We start from the raw sequence: 20,745 nt of genomic DNA, 5'->3' as shown, positions 1-20,745 counted from the left end.
CAGCGGGAACTCTCTTCTTCGTCTAACATAACTGTGTATATTAATACTACTCCTGAACGCTATGCTCTGATGCTACATACATAAAAGCTGGCTGATTTTTAAAGCTGGAAAGTGCCTTAACAATTACCTAGCCAAACTTCTCTTTTGACAGGTAGGGGAACTGAGGCCCACAGAGATCAACTGACTTGGTCAAGTTGCTGACCAAGCCAAGATGAGGGTTCCTGACTCCCAAACCAGTGCTCTGCCAGCAGATCTCAGTGCCTTCCACCTAACCCATCTGCAACACGTTCCTGCAACAGACTAAACAGGGCTTAGAAAGTATGAGAATCGAATACAAAGATGAGCATCACAGTGACTGCAATTAGAAAATCTTCTTCTTCTTCTTTTTTTTTTGTCCACACTCATGGCATGTGGAAGTTTCAGGGCCAGGGATGGAACCCACGCCACCGCTGCCCCCCAAGCCACAGCCAACCCTGGATCTTTAACCTGCCGCGCCACCACGGAATTCCTCCGTGTTATTCTTCCCATCACCTGTATCTTTAAATGAAGAGAAATGTCTCTAAGTAAGTTCAAAAGTTTCAGAAGTGGTCAGAGACAGTCACTGGGATCTTCATTTTCTAGGTAAAGAAAATGAAATTACAAAAGGACCAAAGAAAGGCTTTCAAACCAAAGGTCAGCAACTCACGTTTTATTGTTGTAGGGTTTATTCTGACAGATCTCTGGGGACAGGTAGTAAGGTGTTCCAACACAAGTTCTAGCAAGTTCCATGGTACTAGCAAAATTATATTAAATAATAAAATAACATAGTTTATTACTGAAGTAAGAAAAGACTTAAGACATACACATATGTGCAAGAAAAAAGTATAGAAATGGACAACACAAAATTTGAAACATACACATACTAAAATCAAGCAAAACATATTCTATAGGAATAAGAGAGTAATAAAATTAGTTGATTTTTAAGCTTATAATTCACCTCCCAAAACCTACACCTTAAAAAAAAAAATTATGCCTTCAAGATGCCAAGAATAGACACAGTTATTATGCTGCAAAATCCTCACATGTTAAAGAGTTCCTGCTTTCCAACGATTCGAGTAACACAATCTCATGATTTAACATTTGGCAAACATAAAAATGAACACAAAAGTAAAAAATCATCCACGATCTTACCATCCCCTCAAACTAGCATTAAAATTTGATGTATTTCCTTCCTGTCTTTTTTCCATGCATATCTTTCACATAGCTGTAATCACAGTGCATTTGAAAGTGAGAATTCCTTTTTTTTAAACTTAATAAAACTTGTTCTCACATTATCGAGAAGGCTTCAAAATCCTAAGTGTTAGTGGCTATATAATGTTTATGGCTGTGCCAGGTTTTATAAAATGTAACCATTTCCTAATTATTAGGCATTTCAGTTCTTTCAGACTTCAAATTATTCCCTTTGAATAACTTCCCAGCAATAGACCATTTAAAAATCTCTTGCTATATTTATTACCACCAAACTATCTTCCAAAACAGTTGCATCCATATACTCCCCCCGGCTTGTGTGATTTGCCTGTTTCACGAAATGCTCACTAGCTTTATGCAGGTGTCCGTTGCATCTCATTTGATTTGCTTATATCACACACTGCCACCATCCTTCTACGATGCCCAGATTTATCTTGCAAATTTTAATTTCAGACAAAGTACCATCTGAATGATTTCATACACTCACCTAAACAGTTACCTAAAATTATTTGGAAACCAGGCTTTTAATATCTTCTTAATTCATGACACTTAAAAATACACATTTTGGGAGTTCCCGTCGTGGCTTAGTGATTAACGAATCCGACCAGGAACCATGAGGTTGCAGGTTTGATCCCTGGCCTTGCTCAGTGGGTTAACGATCCGGTGTTGCCGTGAGCTGTGGTGTAGGTCGCAGACGAGGCTCGGATCCTGTGTGGCTGTGGCTGTGGTGTAGGCCGGCGGCTACAGCTCTGATTAGACCCCTAGCCTGGGAACCTCCGTTTGCCACGGGTGCAGCCCTCAAAAGACAAGACAAAAAACAAACAAAACAAAACAAAAACCACATATTTTGGCTCTTATGAATAGAACAAAAAAAAATTTTAAGTACTTACTTGTTCAGGACTCTTGCAATACCAAAGTCCCCAAGCTTTGCAACCATTCCATTCTGGCTAAGAAAAACGTTCTATAAATGGAAAAAAATGCTATGTTGTTGGAGAAATTTCAAGAAAATGAAAGATGAGTTCTATCTGGATCTTTCTGAGTTGTTACCTGTGCTTTTATGTCCCTGTGTAAGATCTTCCTGTCATGAATATGTTTTAGTCCTAGAGAAATCTGTACAAACCAACTCAGAATCTGTAGAGAGAACATAAAACCAGTCAGTAGTCTAGTGATCACTGAAATGACTTCACTGAATGTGCAACAAACGAGAAATAACACATTTGTATTCGAATACAGCTACAGGAGTGCAGCTAATAAATACACCATCTTCACATACGCTTTTCTTTCTACAGCGAGAAAAACGGAGGTGCGAAAAGGCAACACCATGCACAGGAAGAGCTAAACAGGAGTGCAGCGCCCTGGTCCTGGGGGCTGTGGCTCTGGTTCTGCGGGGTGGGGGTGGGGGCATGCCGAAGCAAGGCGGAGAGGGAGGCAAGTCATCATCTTTCTTTCTTTCTTTTCGCTTTTTAGAGCCACACCCTTGGCATATGGGGGTTCCCAGGCTAGGGGTCTAATCAGAGCTACAGCTGCCGGCCTACACCACAGGCTCAGCAATGCAGGATCCGAGCTATGTCTGCGACCTACACCACAGCTCACAGCAACGCCAGATCCTTAACCCACTGAGCGAGGCCGGGGATTGAACCTGCAACCTCATGGTTCCTAGTCGGATTTGCTTCCACTGTGCCAAGACAGGAACTCCTGATCTTTTTCCTTAACATGGGGTTGCTAACTGCAGCAGGAGAGTATAGCCAAGCAGCTCTGTTTTCTGATAACCCTAGTGCCCCTGCTTTTTCCTTTTCGGCAGAAGGAAGGTGTCAAGGATAAAGAGAGAGAAAGAGGAAGAAGTAGAGACTCTGTAAGGTTATTACAAAGTTTAATGAAATATCCAGATACAGGTACATAATATAAAAGCAACAAATATCTTAATTTTAAACTTTTTGAAGTTTAATTTTTTAAAAAACATATGTTTTTATTTGGGAGTTTTTTGGCCGCACCTACAGCGTGCGTTAGTTCCCAGGCTGGCGACTGAACTGGTTCCACTGCAGCGATAACGGCAGATCCTTAACACACTGAGCCACTAGGGAACTCTTAAGCCTCATTTCATTTCTTAGTTATAATTTTCTTTTATCTTATCTGGCTATGAGCCTCTTTATTAACATGTGTTTTATGCTTATAGAGATTTATTTAAACTATTCTAAAATTCCATTGGTTCTTTGCTCACCAAATTATACAGAAAGGGGAAAACAATAGGAAAAGAAGCTATATACTAAGATTCAGTTGTAATTTTGGCTCTTTCCCAACAAAGGGAAATGTAATTCAAAATTGTGTAGAGGAAAGTATTTTTATTGAATGTAGCAAAATAATATCTAGATAGGAAGAAAGGATGGTTTCTACAAATATGGAACTTAATATAGAATGTATGTGAGCCTAGAAAGAAGGCTTAGATTAAATTTACAGGGCTAGAGATATTGATTCTTTAATCATTCATACATTCACAACATTCAATTTTAACTCTTGGGAGAAATTACTTGGGCCTCATGCTCAAGTGCTAAAATAGAACAAAGAAACAAATGTCCTCAAGAAAGATGGTGGGCCATTCCCGTGCCCTGCTTCAGGCAGTGGCCGTTCCCATCAATTACACAGGCCCTGAGGCAGATTTTTCTACGCACACACACCTGTCTCCTTCATGATACCTAAGAGGGTATCAAAGGAAACTCAGAGGATCGAAGAAAAATGTAGTAGTGCAAAGAGAAAATGGGAATTGAGGCCATGATTCTTCCCCCTTTCTCTCCTCTCTCTTAATAACAAAAGACACTAAATAGCCACTGCTGAAAAGGGGTTCTAGCCTCCCTCGCAAAGTGGGAGAGCCATTTTAAAACAGAGTACCAAGCAGTAAAAGGGAGAAGAGTGAAGCCATAAATCATCACATCTAAAACAGCCAAGGAATATCCACATCCACTTTTGTTTTAGCCATGAAGACGTATCTCAGGGGCATGCTACACGAGACTGTCCAGAAATGAGACACTGTCTTTTCTCAAGCAAAGTTCCTTCTCAAAAAGAGAGTCAATTTACGTTCAATTTCAAACATGTTCTGGACTAGATCTGTCAAGAATATTGATCTGGGAGTTCCCCCAGGGCACGGCAGGTTAAAGATCTGGCTTGGGTAGCTGATGTGGTACAGGTTCCTTCGTTGACCTGGGAACTTCCGTGGATGTGGCCGAAAAATAAAATAAAATATTGATCCACTATTTCAGAGTTTGAACTTCTCTTCCAGAAATCAGGCTTCATATAAACATGGTCTATTTCATGTGGCATTATAAATTCAATCCCCCAACATAAAGTAAAAGGCGCATTAGAAGAGCCTTTACCTGATCCTCCCTAAACAACACTCCCCGTTGTCTCTTGATCCTTTTCATGAGATCCCCTCCATCACAATACTCCATCACAATGAACAGCCTGCCGTTCTCTGTAAGAAAAAGCATCAGGCCACGCTATACTTATTTGCCTTTCAAGTTCTAGAAGGTGGAGGATATAACAGACAAATGCAGTAGCTAATGGTTGAAAATGCTGGCTGTAGAATCAAGATGGACTGGGCTCTAATCCCACTTCACCACTTAAATTTCTTAGCTCTGTGACTTTGGGCAAGCTATATTTAATTTCTCTGTGCCTCATTATCTCATCTGTGAGATGGAGATAATAATACAGAAACGCCTCTTGGGGTTGTTTTATCTTTCCTCATTGAATCTTTTAAATGAGTTCATCCATGTCACATTCCTTGAATACCTGCACATACTGAATTCAATAAATGTGAGCAATTATTATTAATACATTCCTGCAAAAGATTGGAAATCTGCAGTGAAAGAACAGCTGTGAATCTTTCTCAACACCTCAGGAAGAATTAATAGACCCCTGAATTTGAGTATAAACTTTTATTTCTATGGGGTTTATTCAACCATGTTACTGAGTACAGTAGAGAGGCCTGACCTCTAATTGACCTCTGCCTGACCTGCTCTGCAGACTGATGGGCACTCTGTGTGGCCACTGCCAACTCAAGGTTACCACTGGGGGCTACTGGACTCTTGTATGTCCAGGTACCTCTGCTCCCATTGATTCTTACCAAGATCACTGCGTTCACTCCCAAATCTGTTGATGTCAACTATGCTTGTTCTTATAATCGTCATATAAACTGATGCAAGATGTATGGAAAAAGAAAGATGTGATTGTTTCTACAAAAACTACACGGGATGCTGTGGAGGACTCAATCAAAGTGAGCAGCTAAAAAATAAGTCATTGATCGACAGACTGGGTGGGACAAGTAGAAAATAACTGGAAAGGTTCAAAAGCATTGTGCATGGAGAGCATCTATAAATTCTTACTCCGCTCTAAAGAAAAGAAATCGGAAATTATAAATTGAATGGGGGGGAGCCCATGTTAGAAAGAATATTCTGAACTCCAACTGGTGGACTCATATTCAAAGAAAAGGTCTTGGTGGGGGTTCCCGCTGCGGCACAGCAGAAATGAATCCGACTAATATCCACAAGGTTTCGAGTTCGATCCCTGGTCTCCCTCAGTGGGTCAAAGGACCTGGCGTTGCTGTGAGCTGTGGTGTAGGCCAGTAGCTGCAGCTCAGATTCGGCCTGGGAACTTCCATAGGCCACAGGTATGCTCTCCCCCACCAAAAAAAAAAAAAAAAAAAAAAAGACAAGGTCTTGGTCTTACACCAAAAGTTTAGCAAATGACTGTGCATTTATGGATTAGAGTCTGTATGATTTCCTGCTTAACCAGCTTTTCTCCTTAACCAAACAATGACCAGGTGAGCTTTTTTTTTTTTTTTTTTTGAAATGGGCTTCTGCTAACTTGTTTGTTTCTCCCACGAGTTCGAGGGAGAAGCAGAGCCCTGAAGCAGAGTTCCCTGAAGCAGAGCCCACGCTTGAGTCTTTTGTATTCCCTGTGCCTGGCACGTGGAAGGTGCCTAATAAAGGGTGGTGGTTGTGGTGGTGGTTGTTGCTGAGTATCCACTAAGTGTCAGAATCTCTTGCCAAATATCTATCACTTGCTGCCTCTGTCTTTCAAGCAGCTGAAACCGAGTTTAAGGCAGCTCTCAGGAACCTGACAGCATCTGCCCTTGGTTGCTTCTGAGTCTCAAACTGAGGGCTTCTCTCAAGAACGCGTCCATTTCTTCGTCTTCCCTCTTCAAGGGGCGATCCCCTGCATTCATCAATGAAACGTCACTGAAGACACGCTAAGGAACGCGTGCGAGGGTTAGGAAGCAAAGAAGCCATCCTTCCGAATAAGGAGGCGACAGGTTGGATGCGACATCCGTCACGACGTGAGAAGGGCTACGGCAGACGTCGGCACACACGCACGCGGGCACAGAGGACAGGAGGCAGTGAGCCAGCGGCTGCAGAGGCCGGCAGGGTTTCTGCCAAGATGCTGGCCCTGAGCGCCCAGAGGTCAGTTACTTTCAGGAATGTGTAAGTTTGGGGAGAATTCATACTTTTCTTAGCTCAGTCATTAAAAGGGCTACCACAGCAAAGCAGGGACAGCAATTTTTTTTCAAAACCATAGAAAAATTGGAATAAGGAAACAAACTAAAGAAAAAGCGTTCCATTTAACGTCCATTCCACCAACTCCCAACTCACTCATCCTTGCCCTGGCTTTCAGTGAAAGAAATTAATTGACTGATTCAGGATTAATCATGACTGAATCATCTGAAAGGAACTATTCACGGCCATGAGTATCACACGGCTCCACATATCCTTTTTTTTTTTTTTTTTTTTTTTTTTCCATTAGCCACTGTTAGTTTCATATGTAATGGGTTAGAATTGTCTGGAAAGGTCATCTATGCATTCACATTTTCCATCTGTTTAAAAAAATGCAGCACTGTAGGACGGGAGAAAGGTATAAGAAACCATTCTTGTCCTCATGGAGCTTCCAATCTCGTTGAGGGAAATAAAGAATATACCCTAGGAGTTCCCTGTGGCTCAAGTTGCTGCGGTGGTGTGGTTTTCATCCCTGGCCCAGGAACTTCCATGTGCTGCGGGGTGCAGCCAAAAATATATATGCACACACACTAACATTATAATATAGAGTATTAGAGTTCTTTTTTTTTTTTTTTTTTTTTTTTTTTTTCTTTTTAGAGCCACACACGCGGCATATGGAAGTTCCCAGGATAGGGGGTCACATCAGAGCTATAGCTGCCGGGCTATTCCACAGCCACAGCAACTCAGGATCTGAGCCTGTCTGTGACCAACACCACAGCTCACGGCAATGCCTGATCCTTAGCCTGCTGAGTGAACATAGCCTATGATAAATGCCACATGAGTGATCAAGCCAGTAAGAGCTTGGAAGTGCTCAGAGCAGAGGTGACAGAGATCACTTTAGGTTTGGGGATGGGACCTTGCTGAGTGTTAAGCATGTATAATATTTTAAATGAGGAAAGGAAGAAAAAGGACACTCCACAAAGGAAGTGCATGGCATCCTATAAGGCAGGGATTTCTGGAACTATAAAGCTCACGGGCCACTGACCTTTCAAAATTATTGAAAGGCATCAACATCAGGATTGAAATGTCTTTATTTTTTGTGCTAAATTCCAACAGTTAAAGAATAATTCCTATAATTAATTCATTCTAAAATGCACTTTTAGGCACAGCGGAAACGAATCCAACTAGGAACCATGAGGTTGAGGGTTCAATCCCTGGCCTTGCTCAGTGGGTTAACGATCCGGCATTGCCCTGAGCTGTGGTGTAGGTCAAAGACACGGCTTGGATCTGACATTGCCATGGCTGTGGTGTAGGCCGGCAGCTGTGACTCGGATTAGACCCCTAGCCTGGGAACCTCCATATGCTTCAGGTGCGCCCTTAAAAGCAAAATAATAATAATAATAATAAATAAAAATTTTAAAATAAAAAAAGAAATAAAATGCACTTTTTTTTTTTTGGCCACGCCTGCGGCATGCGGAAGTTCCCAGGCCAGGGATCAAACCCGTGCCATAGCTGCAAGCCAAGATGCTGCAGTGACAACGCTGGATCCTTAGCCCATTAAGCCACCAGAGAATTTTTCCTTTTTATGAATGTACGAGAAATAGAAAGCAGGACTCCATGAGTAAACAGCTCTCTTAATACATATAAAATAAAAAAGAAAGCATTGTACCACAGCCTAACGGGCAGTATTTTCCCTCTTAATTAGCACATTATAATGTATCTTACAACCAGTGGCCTCTAAATTTAATGAAGTAACATCCACTATCATCATCATTCCACACAAATAAGAGCATTAAAAACCCAGGGGGAGGAACACAAAATCAGCAGAAAGAATACCCTCTGCTCTCCCACCTTGCTCGTTGCACTTTGCTCGCAGAGGCTTCTAGCAGAGTTTTGCCACAGATGTGAGATTTTGTCCTACTTACCAACCCGCGGCTATGTCACAGATGCTGGCAGAAGACCTAAGGCTCCTGGGCCAGAGACAAAGGACTTTATTACTCTTGGCAAAAGCAGTCGTCAGAACTTCATGTTAGCACTTGTTCTGTGTCTCTCCCCCCTCCCCCACCCCTTATAATGGAGCAGGATCCTATGAGCCTTTCCTGGGACAGACGCTGCCCCACCACCACCACCACATCCTCTGCCTGCCTCTTGCTTGTAGAAACACTTTAGCTTCCCAGGGCTTCCCCGAGTTCCAAAGAATAAATTTAATCAGAGCAGGAAGAAAACGAAGAAACAAAACAGATAAGCAAGACAAAAATCATAAAAGTTTATCCATTTAAAGTCAATGGCTTTTAGTTTCTTCTCAAGGACAACAGACAATCTCCTGAGCCATATCCTCTGAGCTGTTTTGCAGGCACCGAAATGCCCACCAGGTGGAAGAAGATAACGCTATGCTCCCTGCAAGCACACGGACCCCAGATGGGTTGGAACCAGAAGGTTAATGATGTTGATGCTTGGTTACCTCACCCCTAACCAATCAGAAGAATGTCCACAAGCTAACCAGGCACCCTGCTCTCTCCTCGGCATGGAACCCCTTCTTCTTTTCTCTACATAACCTCTGAGCAAAAATCTGGGGAGGAGTTCTCATGTGGCAAAGGATCCCGTGTTGTCACTGCAGCAGCGTGGGTGCTGCTGTAGCTCAGGTTCGATCCCTGGCCTAGGAACTTCCACATGCCTTGGGTGTAGCCAAAAAAACCCTGGGGAATAGGGAGTTGGTTCTTTGGGACATGAGTCTACCTTCTCCCCAGGATTGCTGGCTTCCTCACTAAAGCTATCTTTGCTTTTACCCAATGCTTATCTCTCTGTATGGGATTCATGAGCTATGAGCAGTCAAATCTGAGGTTGGGAACACCCTGAATACCATGGAGGCAAAACAGGTGAGTCTATTGGACATCTGCATGCACCGCAGCTACATCCCAGGAGAGGGGCATTGTGCTTGCAAACCTGACTGCTTTGACGGTGAGTCAGCCGTCCACGAGCCTGCCCTCGGTTAGGGTTTTGCATTCTTGGCATATCCAGCAAGAATGTTCAGAGATGCTCACGGCCCGTAGCTGGCTGCCTTTCCCACGGCCTCCTGGCTGGTCCTTTCACACATCAGGCCTTTGCAGTGGCTGTTCCCCTTGCCTGGAAGGCTCTTCTCCAGATGTAAGCAGGACTCTTTAAATGTTGGCTCAAACGGCACCTTCAAAGCCAGACCACCCGTCCTGACTGGCCTGTTCAACACTGTTCCCTTCATTCTGCCTCAGTCTATTTTATTTTCCCGCAACACTTACCACCATCTAACCTGCCACATCACATACTTAAGAATAAAGTTTCCATTTATTGTCTGTCTCTTCCCATGCTTGCCCGCCCCCCCCAACCCCGGAATATAAACTCCACAGTTGCACAGCAGGCTGAATTCTCAGCTGGCTCTGGTGCACCGCCTGTATACTCCCCTTGAGCGAGAGCGTTCCCTGTCCATGGGGAACATGGTTAGTTAGGATACATAGCAGCGGGGATGTGCTGGTATAATTAAAGTGACTAAACAGCTGACTTTGAGTTACTAGAAAAAGAAATTATACAAATGGCCTTGACCTAATCACAAGAGCCACTTAAATCTAGGTCTCAGCTCAGAAACAGAAGTGAGCAAGTCCACACTGGAGGGGCCTAGGGTGGGGGCCCCGTGGCAGGGAGGGGAGGCTGGCTTCCAGACCCAGAGGACCACCCTCGGTCACCCGCCAGCAAGAAAGCAGGCCCCTGAGCCCTACAATCACCGTAAGTGAGATGTGCCAACAACATGCATAAGCCTGGAAGGGGACGCAGGGCCTCAGATAAGGCAGCAGGCCCAGCGGATACCTTGATTTCAACCATGTGAGAGCATGCGCACAGAAGCCAGCCAAGCCAAGTCCAGGCTTCCCATCTTAGAGGAACAGGGAGATGGCAGGTGGGTTTCTACTTTCTACAGATAAACATTTCATGACCTAGAGCCGGGATTCTTCTGTTCAGAAATGAGCCGTGTCAGGATAAACAAAGGCTTCACCACCCCCTTTACAGGCAGGTGTGGCAAGGACCCCTGCGGCTTTCAGCTAAGCTCCGTGTTTCAAGTCTCAACAATCCGCCAGGAGCACTCAAAGGCATCACAATAGCTCTAGTTTTCCAAAACACAGGGGTGCCCTACTTAAAAAAATTTTTAAAGGCCATCATAAGAAAGTTTAAGCTTACACCATAAACAAGCTCAGTGGAGGTTCTTTACACTGTTTTAAAAATAAAAAGCTCTCATTTTATAATGGTATTCAGTATAAACAGTCCTCAACGGTCCATTTTGCATCCTCCGTTCTACTCAATGGGCCAGCAGCCCAGGCATTCAGTCCCCAACCATGTGTGAGCACCCGCTCGGTGCTCGGTGCTGAGGAGCAGGCGGCGAGCAAAGGAATTCGTTATAGCTTTATTATCTTAAAGGGAGACAAATATTACTTGCATAGACACACACACAGAGAACAGAAGTGCTGGCGCGTCCAGTAAAGGGGTCTGTAACTTGCACTGTGAGTTCGGAAGAGGCCTGACCATGAGCAGGACTTACCAGACGGAGGTGAGCACAGAATAACCCACAGAATGTGGAAGCTGGTCTTGCGGTGTCCTCGTTAGGAATCCACGAGCAGCAACGGAGGGCGTTTTATTCAGAGGCTGCCCCTTAAAAGTTGCTCCACAGAACTCAGTTCCCTGCTCACGTGGGCTCTCAACTCCCAGGAAGAGCTGGGAGTGTCCTGAGAGCTCTTTTAGGAGTTCCCTTCGTGGCTCAGTGGTTAACGAATCCGACTAGGAACCATGAGGTTGCAGGTTCAGTCTCTGGCCTCGCTCAGTGGGTTAAGGATCCGGTGTTGCTGTGAGCTGTGGTGTAGGTCACAGGTGTGGCTCGGATTTCGAGTTGCTGTGGCTGTGGTGTAGGCAGGCGGATACAGCTCTGATTAGACCCCTAGCCTAGGAACCTCCATGTGCTGGGGGTGTGGCCTTGAAAAAGACAAAAAAAGAAAAAAAGTGAGAGCTCTTTTAAAGACTGTACCCAGTTTCAGGAGTTCCTGTTGTGACTCAGCAAGTTAAGAACCCAACTAGTATCCATAAGGATGCACTTTCAATCCTTGGCCTTACTCAGTGGGTTAAGGGTCTGGCGTTGGTGTAGGTCACAGATGTGGCTCGGATCTGGCATTGCTGTGGCTGTGGTGTAGGTTGCAGATCCAGCTCCAATTCCACTCCTAGCTTGGGAACTTCCACATGCCACAGGTGTGGCCCAAAAAAGACAAAAAAAAAAGCCTGTACCGAGTTTCAATTTGTAAGAAACACGGAGAGCTACTTTGAAGACAATGGTTTTGGTTTTTGGTTTCTGGCTGCACCTGCAGCATTCAGAAGTTCCCAGGCCAGGAATTGAACGCAAGCCACAGCAGGAATAACACCTATCCTTAACCACTAGGCCACCAGGGAACTCCATGCAACGGCTTTAATTTGTGAAAAAGACACAGTGCCCCACATAGTGTAAAAGCTCAAAAAGTAGCCTTTAAATTTTATGTACTGATTTTCACATGCCCGATAGTGCTTGAAGATATGTAGGTAACATTCCTGCTCCAAGAACTGCTTACGACCCATGAATCCAAGCACCCCCAGTGCTGGGTGCTGGGTGCTGGATGGGGACCCTGCATGGTCGACTGTGGGTGTATACAGCCCTGTTGCAGCCTTTGCAACAGCTGACATGCTCTATGTGTTTGCAGTCTGTCTCTTCTCACTACAACGTAAGTGCCACAGGACAGGCACTACTGTATTCCTGGCCTCTGGAACAATGCATACAGTAAGCGCTCAATAAATGTTTGTTACATGAATGAACAGTCTCTGAGTAATGTTCCTTCAATGGATTTTTATTTTATTTTTTACCTTTGAGGTCGAGTGATGGATGAAGGCAGAGGAAATGTGAGATGCATGGGTTGGAGAAGAGGAATTGCTTCCTTCAAGTCCTCCCCTCCCCCGAGTGCTGGCCGTTTGGTGGCCCTGGTGCGTGACTGTCTGCTGCCTCTCTGTAAGAGGACTGTACAGCCCCACCTGCTGCCCTGGAAACACGAGGCCTCACAGAGGCAGAGTGTACCCTCCCGTACCAGCCCGTTCTCAGGCTTGGCCGCTCTGTACCAATAAGGTGAGCGCATAAGGAAAATAAGAGACATGCCACATGCTTGCAGGGCTGTGAGAGGGGGAGTGTGGTGGGCTCTGTGTCTTGCTCTTTTCTCTTGCTCAGGAGAACAGCCTGCTGCCTATCTGAGCTGCTCCTTCAGCCTGGACCCCAGGCCCAAAGACCCTGCTCGCCCAGAGCCAGAGTAACGTGAGTGAGATATTGGTTGGTATTATCATAGGCCACTGAAATTTCTTACTGCAGTAAAGCAAATACGCCCATCATTAACTACTCAAAGGAGTAAGAATTAAAGACAGATGGGAAGAAATGGGAGAAAATTTAGGACAGCTGTCTACAAAAACTCACTGGAGAAGAAATAAACATGATGTCTCAAATCATAAGTAAATGGGAAAATGAGTCCAGTTTCAAAAATTAATTTACACACAGTTCTCAGGATGCTATCAGCCAGCTTCTATCAGTTCTTTGATAGAAGTCCATACACCAGCATTCTATTAAAATACTTTAGGAGCTCCTGTTGCGGCTCCGTGGAAACAAACCCGACTAGTATCCATGAGGTTATGGGCATGATCCCTGCCCTTGCTCAGTGGGTTAACGATCCGGCGTTGCCGTGAGCTGTGGTGTAGGTTGCAGACGCGGCTCGGATCCCGCCTTGCTGTGGCTCTGGCGTAGGCTGGTGGCTACATCTCCGATTCAACCCCTAGCCTGGGAACCTCCATATGCCGCGGGAGCGGCCCAAGAAATAGCAACAACAACAACAACAAAAGACAAAAAGACACACACACACACACACAAAAAAAGAACCAGCATTACCTGTGGCTGCGGCACAGGCCAGCAGCTGTAGCTCCTACTGGACCTCTAGCCTGAGAACCTCCATATGCTACAGGTTCAGCCCTCAAAAGCAATAATGATAATGATAAATAAAATACTTTAAGGATATTAGAAAGTCAAACCTTGAAATGAGCTGAAGAAGCTTACGATGTTGGGATGTTTCATCTTTGCCAGAAGAATGACTTCCTTCTTGGAAGCTTCTTTTTCTTGGATGGGCATCTAAATTATAGTGAGAGACAGAGTCGTGTGTAAAGATAGTTTGCTTTTACGAACATGCTCTCTGCTCACTGTCAGAAAAATTCTCCAGGACTGGCTTTTAATGGCACTTCTCAAAGGCAGGAAATGACGTTTCTAAAAGTAGTATAGTATCCTATACCTAGTCAACGGTTTGTCAGTCACAATCATGAACAAGAAAATAAGCATTTCCGGTGAAATTTTGCTGTATTAAAAGTTCGGCTGGGGAGTTCTCCTACGTCATGGGGTTAAGGATCTGGCATGATCACTACCGTGCTCCTGTTGCTGCTGTGGCGCAGGTTTGATCCCTGACCTGGGAACTTGTGCATGCTGTGGGTGTGCCAAAAAAAAAAAAAGGTTCAATCGGATTGGTGGTTCATTATTTAGTCATCCGGAGGAAAGTTAGTTTATTATTTATCTTTCAGCAGCAAAAGAATTTACAAAAAACAAAATGCTCCAGCAGCCATCACTGCTAAGAAGAAACAAAATTAAATCTAAAAAATCTACATGTCAGAGTTCCAACTGTGGTACAGCAGGTTAAGGATGCAGCGTTATCCCTGTGGTGGCACAGGTCTGATCCCAGGCCCAGCTCCATGGGTTAAGGATCTGCTGTTGCTACAGCTGTGGTGTAGGTTGCAGCTGTGGCTCGGATGGGATCCCTGGCCCGGGAACTTCCATATGCCACAGGTACAGCCATAAAAATAAAAATAAATAAAAATTAAAAATTAAAAGAATAAGATGCCATCTATCACATAAATCGAATCAGTAATGTGCTAAAACTATTCCATTTTTCATTTTTGAACAAAATTTGTCTCTTATGACTTCATTTTAGATTAGATTTTTTTTTTTTTTTTTTTTTTTTGGCAGCACCCGCAGCATGCAGAAGTTCCCAGGCCAGGGGTCAAACCCGCACCACAGCAGTGACCTGCGCCACTACAGTGACAACACTGGATCCTTAACCCACTGAGCCACATAGGAACTCCTTTTCTTTTTAGGGCCATACCTGTGGCATATGGAAATTCTCAGGCTAGGGGTCCCGTGTTCCAGTGGCTGTGGCATAAGCCAGCAGCTGCAGCTCAAATTTGACCCCTAGCCTGGGAACTTCCATATGCCATAGATCTGGCCCTAAAAAGCAAAAAAAAAAAAAAAAGTGGAGTTCCCATTGCGGCACAGTGGAAAAGAATCCAACTAGGGACCATGAGGTTTCAGGTTTGATCCCTGGTCTCACTCAGTGGATTAAGGATTCAGTGTTGCTGTGAGCTGCCGTTTAAGTCGCAGAAGCGGCTTAGATCTTGAGTTGCCATGGCTGTGGTGTAGGCCGGCACCTACAGCTCAGATTCGACCCCTAGCCTGGGAACCTCCATATGCTTCGGGTGAGGTCCTAAAAAGACAAAAAAATTAAATTAAATTTTTAAAGAAGAGAAGAAAAAGAAAAGAAAAGAAAAGAAACCAGAGTGGTGGGACCAGAGTGGTGTGGTAAGGAGGGACTGAGTGGGGATGTCAGCGGAAAGCCTCCTTGAGGAGGTGACCTGAATAAGGAGAGAGACCACCAGAGGGCAAAACGGGGTGTCAGAGCTATAGGAGTCAGCATGATAGCATTTTTCTTTTTAAAAAATAAGATAATTAGGGAGTTCCTGCCATAGTGCAGTGGGTTAAGGATCTGGCGTTGCTGAAGCTGTGGCGCAGAGGTTGCAGCTGCAGCTCGGATTCAGTCCTAGGCCTGGGAACATCCACATGCCAGAGGGGAGACCAAAAAAAAATTTTTTTTATAAGATAAAAATAAAAATAAAATCATTGGGGAGTTCCCGTTGTGGTGCAACACAAACGAATCCAACTAGTAATCATGAGGTTGTGGGTTCAATCCCTGGCCTCGTTCAGTGGGTGAAGGATCTGTCATTGGTGTGAGCTGCAGTGTAGGTCACAGACGCCACTTGGATCTAGCATTGCTGTGGCTGTGGCGTAGCCCAGCAGCTGTAGCTCTGATTCAGCCCCTAGCCTGAGAACCTCCATAGGCCTTGGGTACGGCCCTAAACAGTAAAACAAATTTAAAATAAAATAAAATTAAATTAAAATTAAAATAAATAAGATCATTGGTGACTAAACAAACAAAAGTTAATACTTGTAACAAAAAAATGTATTTCCTTGACATACTAGATGAAAAATCAGCTGACTATACCACTGAAAATGAATAGGAATTTGAACTTCTCAACTTTACCTTTGCAAAATTGACCTCTTTTATAACACAGTGCTCACTATCCATTCTCCCTTTGGCCAAGTAGGCTTTCCCAAAGGCACCTTCCCCAATGACCTTAATCACATCATATTTTTCCATGGTCTCCGATGCACAGTTCCCTGAAATGAGAGCAATGAAATTTTATAACACACTTTTCATAAAAGTGAACAATCAGAAAAGTGATCACTAAAATGTAGGAGGACTCATTTTACTAAAACATTCTATCCAACCTCGCCAAGACTGAATCAAATAACTTTCCTTGTAGCCATAGGTAAAAACCAAAGTGAGACAGAGCTGCTTAGGTGGCTCCCAGGACAGCCTTGGGCTAAAGCTCAGCTTTGATACACAGTGCTGCAATCTTGGGGAAGTCACTTAACTTTGTAAGACTTGACTTTCCTAATTTCTAAAATGGAAAAAAAAAAAAACTGTTTTAAAAGTTTGTTCTGAGATGGAGTTCCCGTTGTGGCGCAGTGGTTAACAAATCATACTAGGAACCATGAGGTTGCGGGTTCAATCCCTGGCCTTGCTCAGTGGGTTAAGGATCTGGCGTTGCCGTGAGCTGTGATGTAGGTTGCAGATGCGACTTGGAACCCAAGTTGCTGTGGCTCTGGTGTAGGCCGGCGGCTATGGCTCCGATCTGACCACTAGCCTGGGAACCTCCATATGCCACGGGAACGGCCCTAGAAAAGGCAAAAAAAAAAAAAAAAGTTTGTTCTGAGAATGAAAAATACAGTATTCCAGTCTTGGCACCTCTCGCAAGCAGGAACTTGCATAATGCTTGTGTAGTTTCACAGTCCAGCCTCTCTGTGGGGAGGTACTGCCCCCTAGGGGAAATTTTCAAAATTACAGAGTTTTTCCTGTTCTTGGCAGAGATGCAGAGGCAGGCACTATAGCATTTAGAAGCTGTTGGAGTCTGAGACACTAACACTCTGCCATGACAAGGGCAGTCTGGCCCAATAAGGGATTATCCAGTGGCCCTACAACTTTAGAAACTCGCACACGTTCCTGTGCGCAGAAAATCTGTTTTTAATTATCTATAGCTACAATCAAAGTATTTTACACCTAAATACAAACTATTTGGCAGTTTTAATCACCATTGGCCCTTTTTGAGGAATGCAACTACATATACGGAAAGGCTTGATTGCACCTTGCTGTGATCAGAACCTTACCAGGAACTATTCACAGTTTGGGAAAATCACTCCCCTACCGCCTCCAGGCCCCTGGTTAGCTGAGACCTATCAGTTTGCAGCTGTCCTGGTAGGTGACTCCCTGCTACTTCACTACTTCTTCAAGTATAGTAGCGTTACATATTGAAATACAGACTTTATAATAAAGAGAGGCACTGTGGCATTTAGATTTATCTGTCTGGATGACAGGAGGGTGGCTGGGTCAAGGGGCTACAAGGGCCCCACCAGAGACCTACCCAGTCAGAATCTCCAGTTAAAAGACCTAAAATTCCCTTTGGCGCTTAAACTCCTTTGAGCGGGATTTGTCACTTACAGCCCAGAGTCCTGGCTTCTGGAGAGGAGAAAGTGAATTCTCTGGGGATAGTAAGCAGTGTGTCCCTTCCCTTCTCCTATTTCTTTGGAAACACGGGTGCTTGTAACTGGAGTACACCCTCAATAGTCCGTGGGCAAAAAAAATGGGACAGTACTTGCCAGTGGGGTTGTTTCTGAATCGTCTTAGGCAGGTCCTGGTGGCCCAGCACTTGCCTGTGTCCACCTCCGACCTCTCTGAAAGCTCCCTGGCCAGGCGGCCCTCGGCCAGCAGCCAGCCTCTGTGTCTTTGGGTAAACTGTCCCGCTGCATCCCCCCCTTGTACCACAGTTAGGGCATAATGCGGATTTTTAAAAATTGACCGAGCAGACAGGTTATGTTTTTAAGTAATTTGGTCAATTTAGGAAGAAGGGACGATTAGGTTACATGGGGCTGGGAACCAGCTCTGCAGCCTGGGAAGGCTGGGGACACCGGAGGAGTGGGTTTTGAGGCAGGCGGTTGCGGAGTCGGAACGCTAGGGCCCCATCGCGGGAACAGAGCGAAGCTCCCGCTCAGGAGGGACCAGCGAATGGAAGCCCCCAGACTTTGGGAAAAATCCTTCTCCCTTAGGAATACTCCGGGAGGCTGCCGGCGGGAGGGCAGCAGAACTCGCGCACAGGCCATGCGCCGGGTGCGCTGCGCGTTGCCATGGAGACTGACGCGGCCCGGGACCCGAGACCTCTCCCCAGCAGCCCGCTCCTTCTCCCGAGGGGGCTCACCTTTCCCCCTTCCCCGGCCCCTGGCTCCTAGAGCCCTGGGGGCAATCGGGGTTCTGAATAACGCAGCATACCTGCTCCGCCGGGCAAGAAAAGCTTCCCGGGTGGATCCGGGCTCCCTTGGCCGCCACGCCTCAGAGCGGCCGGGGGCGGAGCCGCGCGAGGGACGGCGGGCGGGGCACAGGGCCGGTCCACCCGGAAGAAGGTTGGGGGCCGGGGAGTTTGGAGACCTAGCCGCGATACCTCGGAACCCTTCTGCTAATACTCAACAAGCCTTATCGCTTCTCTTTCTTGTTTAAGGTGAACTAGATGCTTTGCATACATTATCACTATTCTTTGCAACTACCGAGCAAGGTAGCAGTTTCCCAGTTTTACAAATGAGACAGGACCAGTTTCTCCTGCAAGGTCTCAAATACTTTCAAGAGACTGGAACAGAGCCCTATTGTTTTGGCCACAGCGGGGGACATCCTATGGGGACCTCTTAGGAAACTGGCTGTGCCCAGTGGTCTGCAAGCAAACACGCTCTCACCATCTCCCCGACACGCCCCCACCCATGTCTCATTCCCATTGCACACTGAGCTGCTGTCTGAAACGTTTCATTACATGTTTAAGTAGTTGAAAGGATGTAATTTCCAGCAATTATAAATACTGACACAAGTAAAACATATTCAACGGAATCTAAATGCTACAGCAATTTGAAACCCACCATCATCTATTTTTTTTAAAAAGTGCTCTTCTTTAAGAATCAGAAAGTTTACATTATTATTCCTCTCTCTCATTGAACTCATATTTCCATTCATAACGTTTTCCAGGACTCAAAATCTTATCGATCGCCTATCGTATAAATGGAAGTTAATGTCTATTTCCTAATAATAGGCTTTTAAAAATTCATTAAAATTACTAGTAGTACACAATTGATCAAAATAAACCACAAGTTGATATTTATTAATATAAAAAGTAAAACTGTATTGGAAATTCATCTTTTAAAGACCTGAATGGGTTTTCCTCTTCCTCCTAGAAATTAGCTCAATTCGTATCCACAGATGAATGCTAACTTTTTGCTAGAATAGATGAAGTTCAACATTGATTCTGTCCATGAAAAATTAATCAAGAATCAATCTGAGAAAGAAATGGAAAATTTTATTTGAGCCAACCTAAGGATTATAACCCAGAATGTAGTCTTTTAGAAACTCTATTCCACCCCTTAGAAATCAAAGCACAGTTCACAGATGCGGCTTGGATCTGGTGTGGCTGTGGCTGTGGCTGTGGCACAGGCCTGCAGTTGCAGCTCTGATTCAAACCCTAGCATGGGAACTTCCATATGCCGCAGGTTTGGCCATAAAAAAGGAAAACAGAAAACAGAAAAGAGAGAAGCTACAGAAAAGCAAGAGGTTGTGTGTGTGGAGGGGGAGGTTTGGAATGAACCCCGAGGTACTGGACAGAGCCCAAGACATCAATATGAACGAACCCATACTTACCTTAAGACGCATGAAGAGGGAGAGATGCAGAGGTTGCCTATAGATATACAGACACACAGGACAGAATACATACAGATATTTCCTCGCTGTCTGCTGAGAGGGCCTCAAAGCAGTGACATCCCAGTAACGACCATCACACGCAGCACCTAGATCCTGGTTTCTAAACTAATTAAAGGAACCAGGGCTCCTTTGAGAAACGGCTGATCCTGAGGCTGGACCTTCTTCTTGCAGTGCCCGAAAGAAAAGAGGGGCTCAAAACACAAAAAGATGAAAGCATGTCAAAGGGATATAGGAGCCGGCCTAAAACAACTCCTCATGGCCAAAGCTGGAACAAGTCAAGCAACAAAACAAATGACTTAGTATTATCAGATAATCCCCCTCAAGAGGTAGAACTAAATTCCTCTCCACCTGAGCATCGGCTAGATTTAGTGACTCACTGTGACTGACCAGAATATGGAAATGGAAAACTAGCAACTTAACAGTGGAGACTCTGGCAGACGCTGCTTTAGCCAAGGGATCATGGTCAACGACCGCAGGAACATCCCGTGGAGCCGGCGCACTCCCCGACAGGGTGTGCTCTTCCCCAAACACGCACAAGCAGTCCCTTCATGAGAAAAGCATCAGACAAGCCTTCTTAAGGGACAGTCTTACAAACACCTAACCAGTACTCCTCAAAAATGTCAGGGTCCTGACAAATAAGGGAAGATGGAGAGACTGTCAGAAACCCTAAGGGACTAAGGATGACTAACCGTCTGAGTATAAACAGGGGTGGGGTGGGTGAGGGCTACAGTGTAGTTTTTGTACGATAAGATTTAAAAAAAAAAAAACCTGTTTAACTCTTTAAAAGAGGTAAGGGGAATTCTCAA

The 20,745-nt window shown here is 44.8% G+C and overlaps 2 protein-coding genes across 8 annotated transcripts in view; both read right to left on the bottom strand.

The window, feature by feature from the left end:
- Positions 1 to 18,537, bottom strand: part of NEK5 (NIMA related kinase 5) — a 60,977-nt gene extending 42,440 nt beyond the window's left edge. For 5 of the 7 annotated variants that reach the window (XR_014819352.1, XM_084981605.1, XM_084981606.1 and 2 more), the window contains exons 1-7: positions 18,476 to 18,537; positions 16,133 to 16,269; positions 13,806 to 13,902; positions 4,593 to 4,690; positions 2,275 to 2,358; positions 2,118 to 2,188; positions 686 to 772 (exon numbers count right to left, since the gene is read on the bottom strand). Coding sequence is in view for 4 of the 7 variants with exons in the window: in XM_084981605.1 (XP_084837731.1) it covers positions 686 to 772; positions 2,118 to 2,188; positions 2,275 to 2,358; positions 4,593 to 4,690; positions 13,806 to 13,902; positions 16,133 to 16,249 (554 nt within the window). In the remaining 3 variants the exon portion in view is untranslated. The remainder of the gene's footprint in view (positions 1 to 685; positions 773 to 2,117; positions 2,189 to 2,274; positions 2,359 to 4,592; positions 4,691 to 13,805; positions 13,903 to 16,132; positions 16,270 to 18,475) is intronic. The other 2 variants (XR_014819353.1, XR_014819354.1) reach the window with 2 other exon arrangements.
- Positions 1 to 20,745, bottom strand: part of CKAP2 (cytoskeleton associated protein 2) — a 327,617-nt gene that overhangs the window by 258,046 nt on the left and 48,826 nt on the right. The window lies entirely within an intron of this gene.

This window comes from Sus scrofa, chromosome 11, assembly GCF_054392235.1.
Source record: "Sus scrofa isolate SSC_HxYL_T2T_F1_AM1 chromosome 11, Sscrofa_HxYL_maternal_Yorkshire_Landrace_v2.0, whole genome shotgun sequence".
NCBI lineage: Eukaryota > Metazoa > Chordata > Mammalia > Artiodactyla > Suidae > Sus > Sus scrofa.
This window is presented reverse-complemented; position numbering and strand designations above follow the sequence as displayed.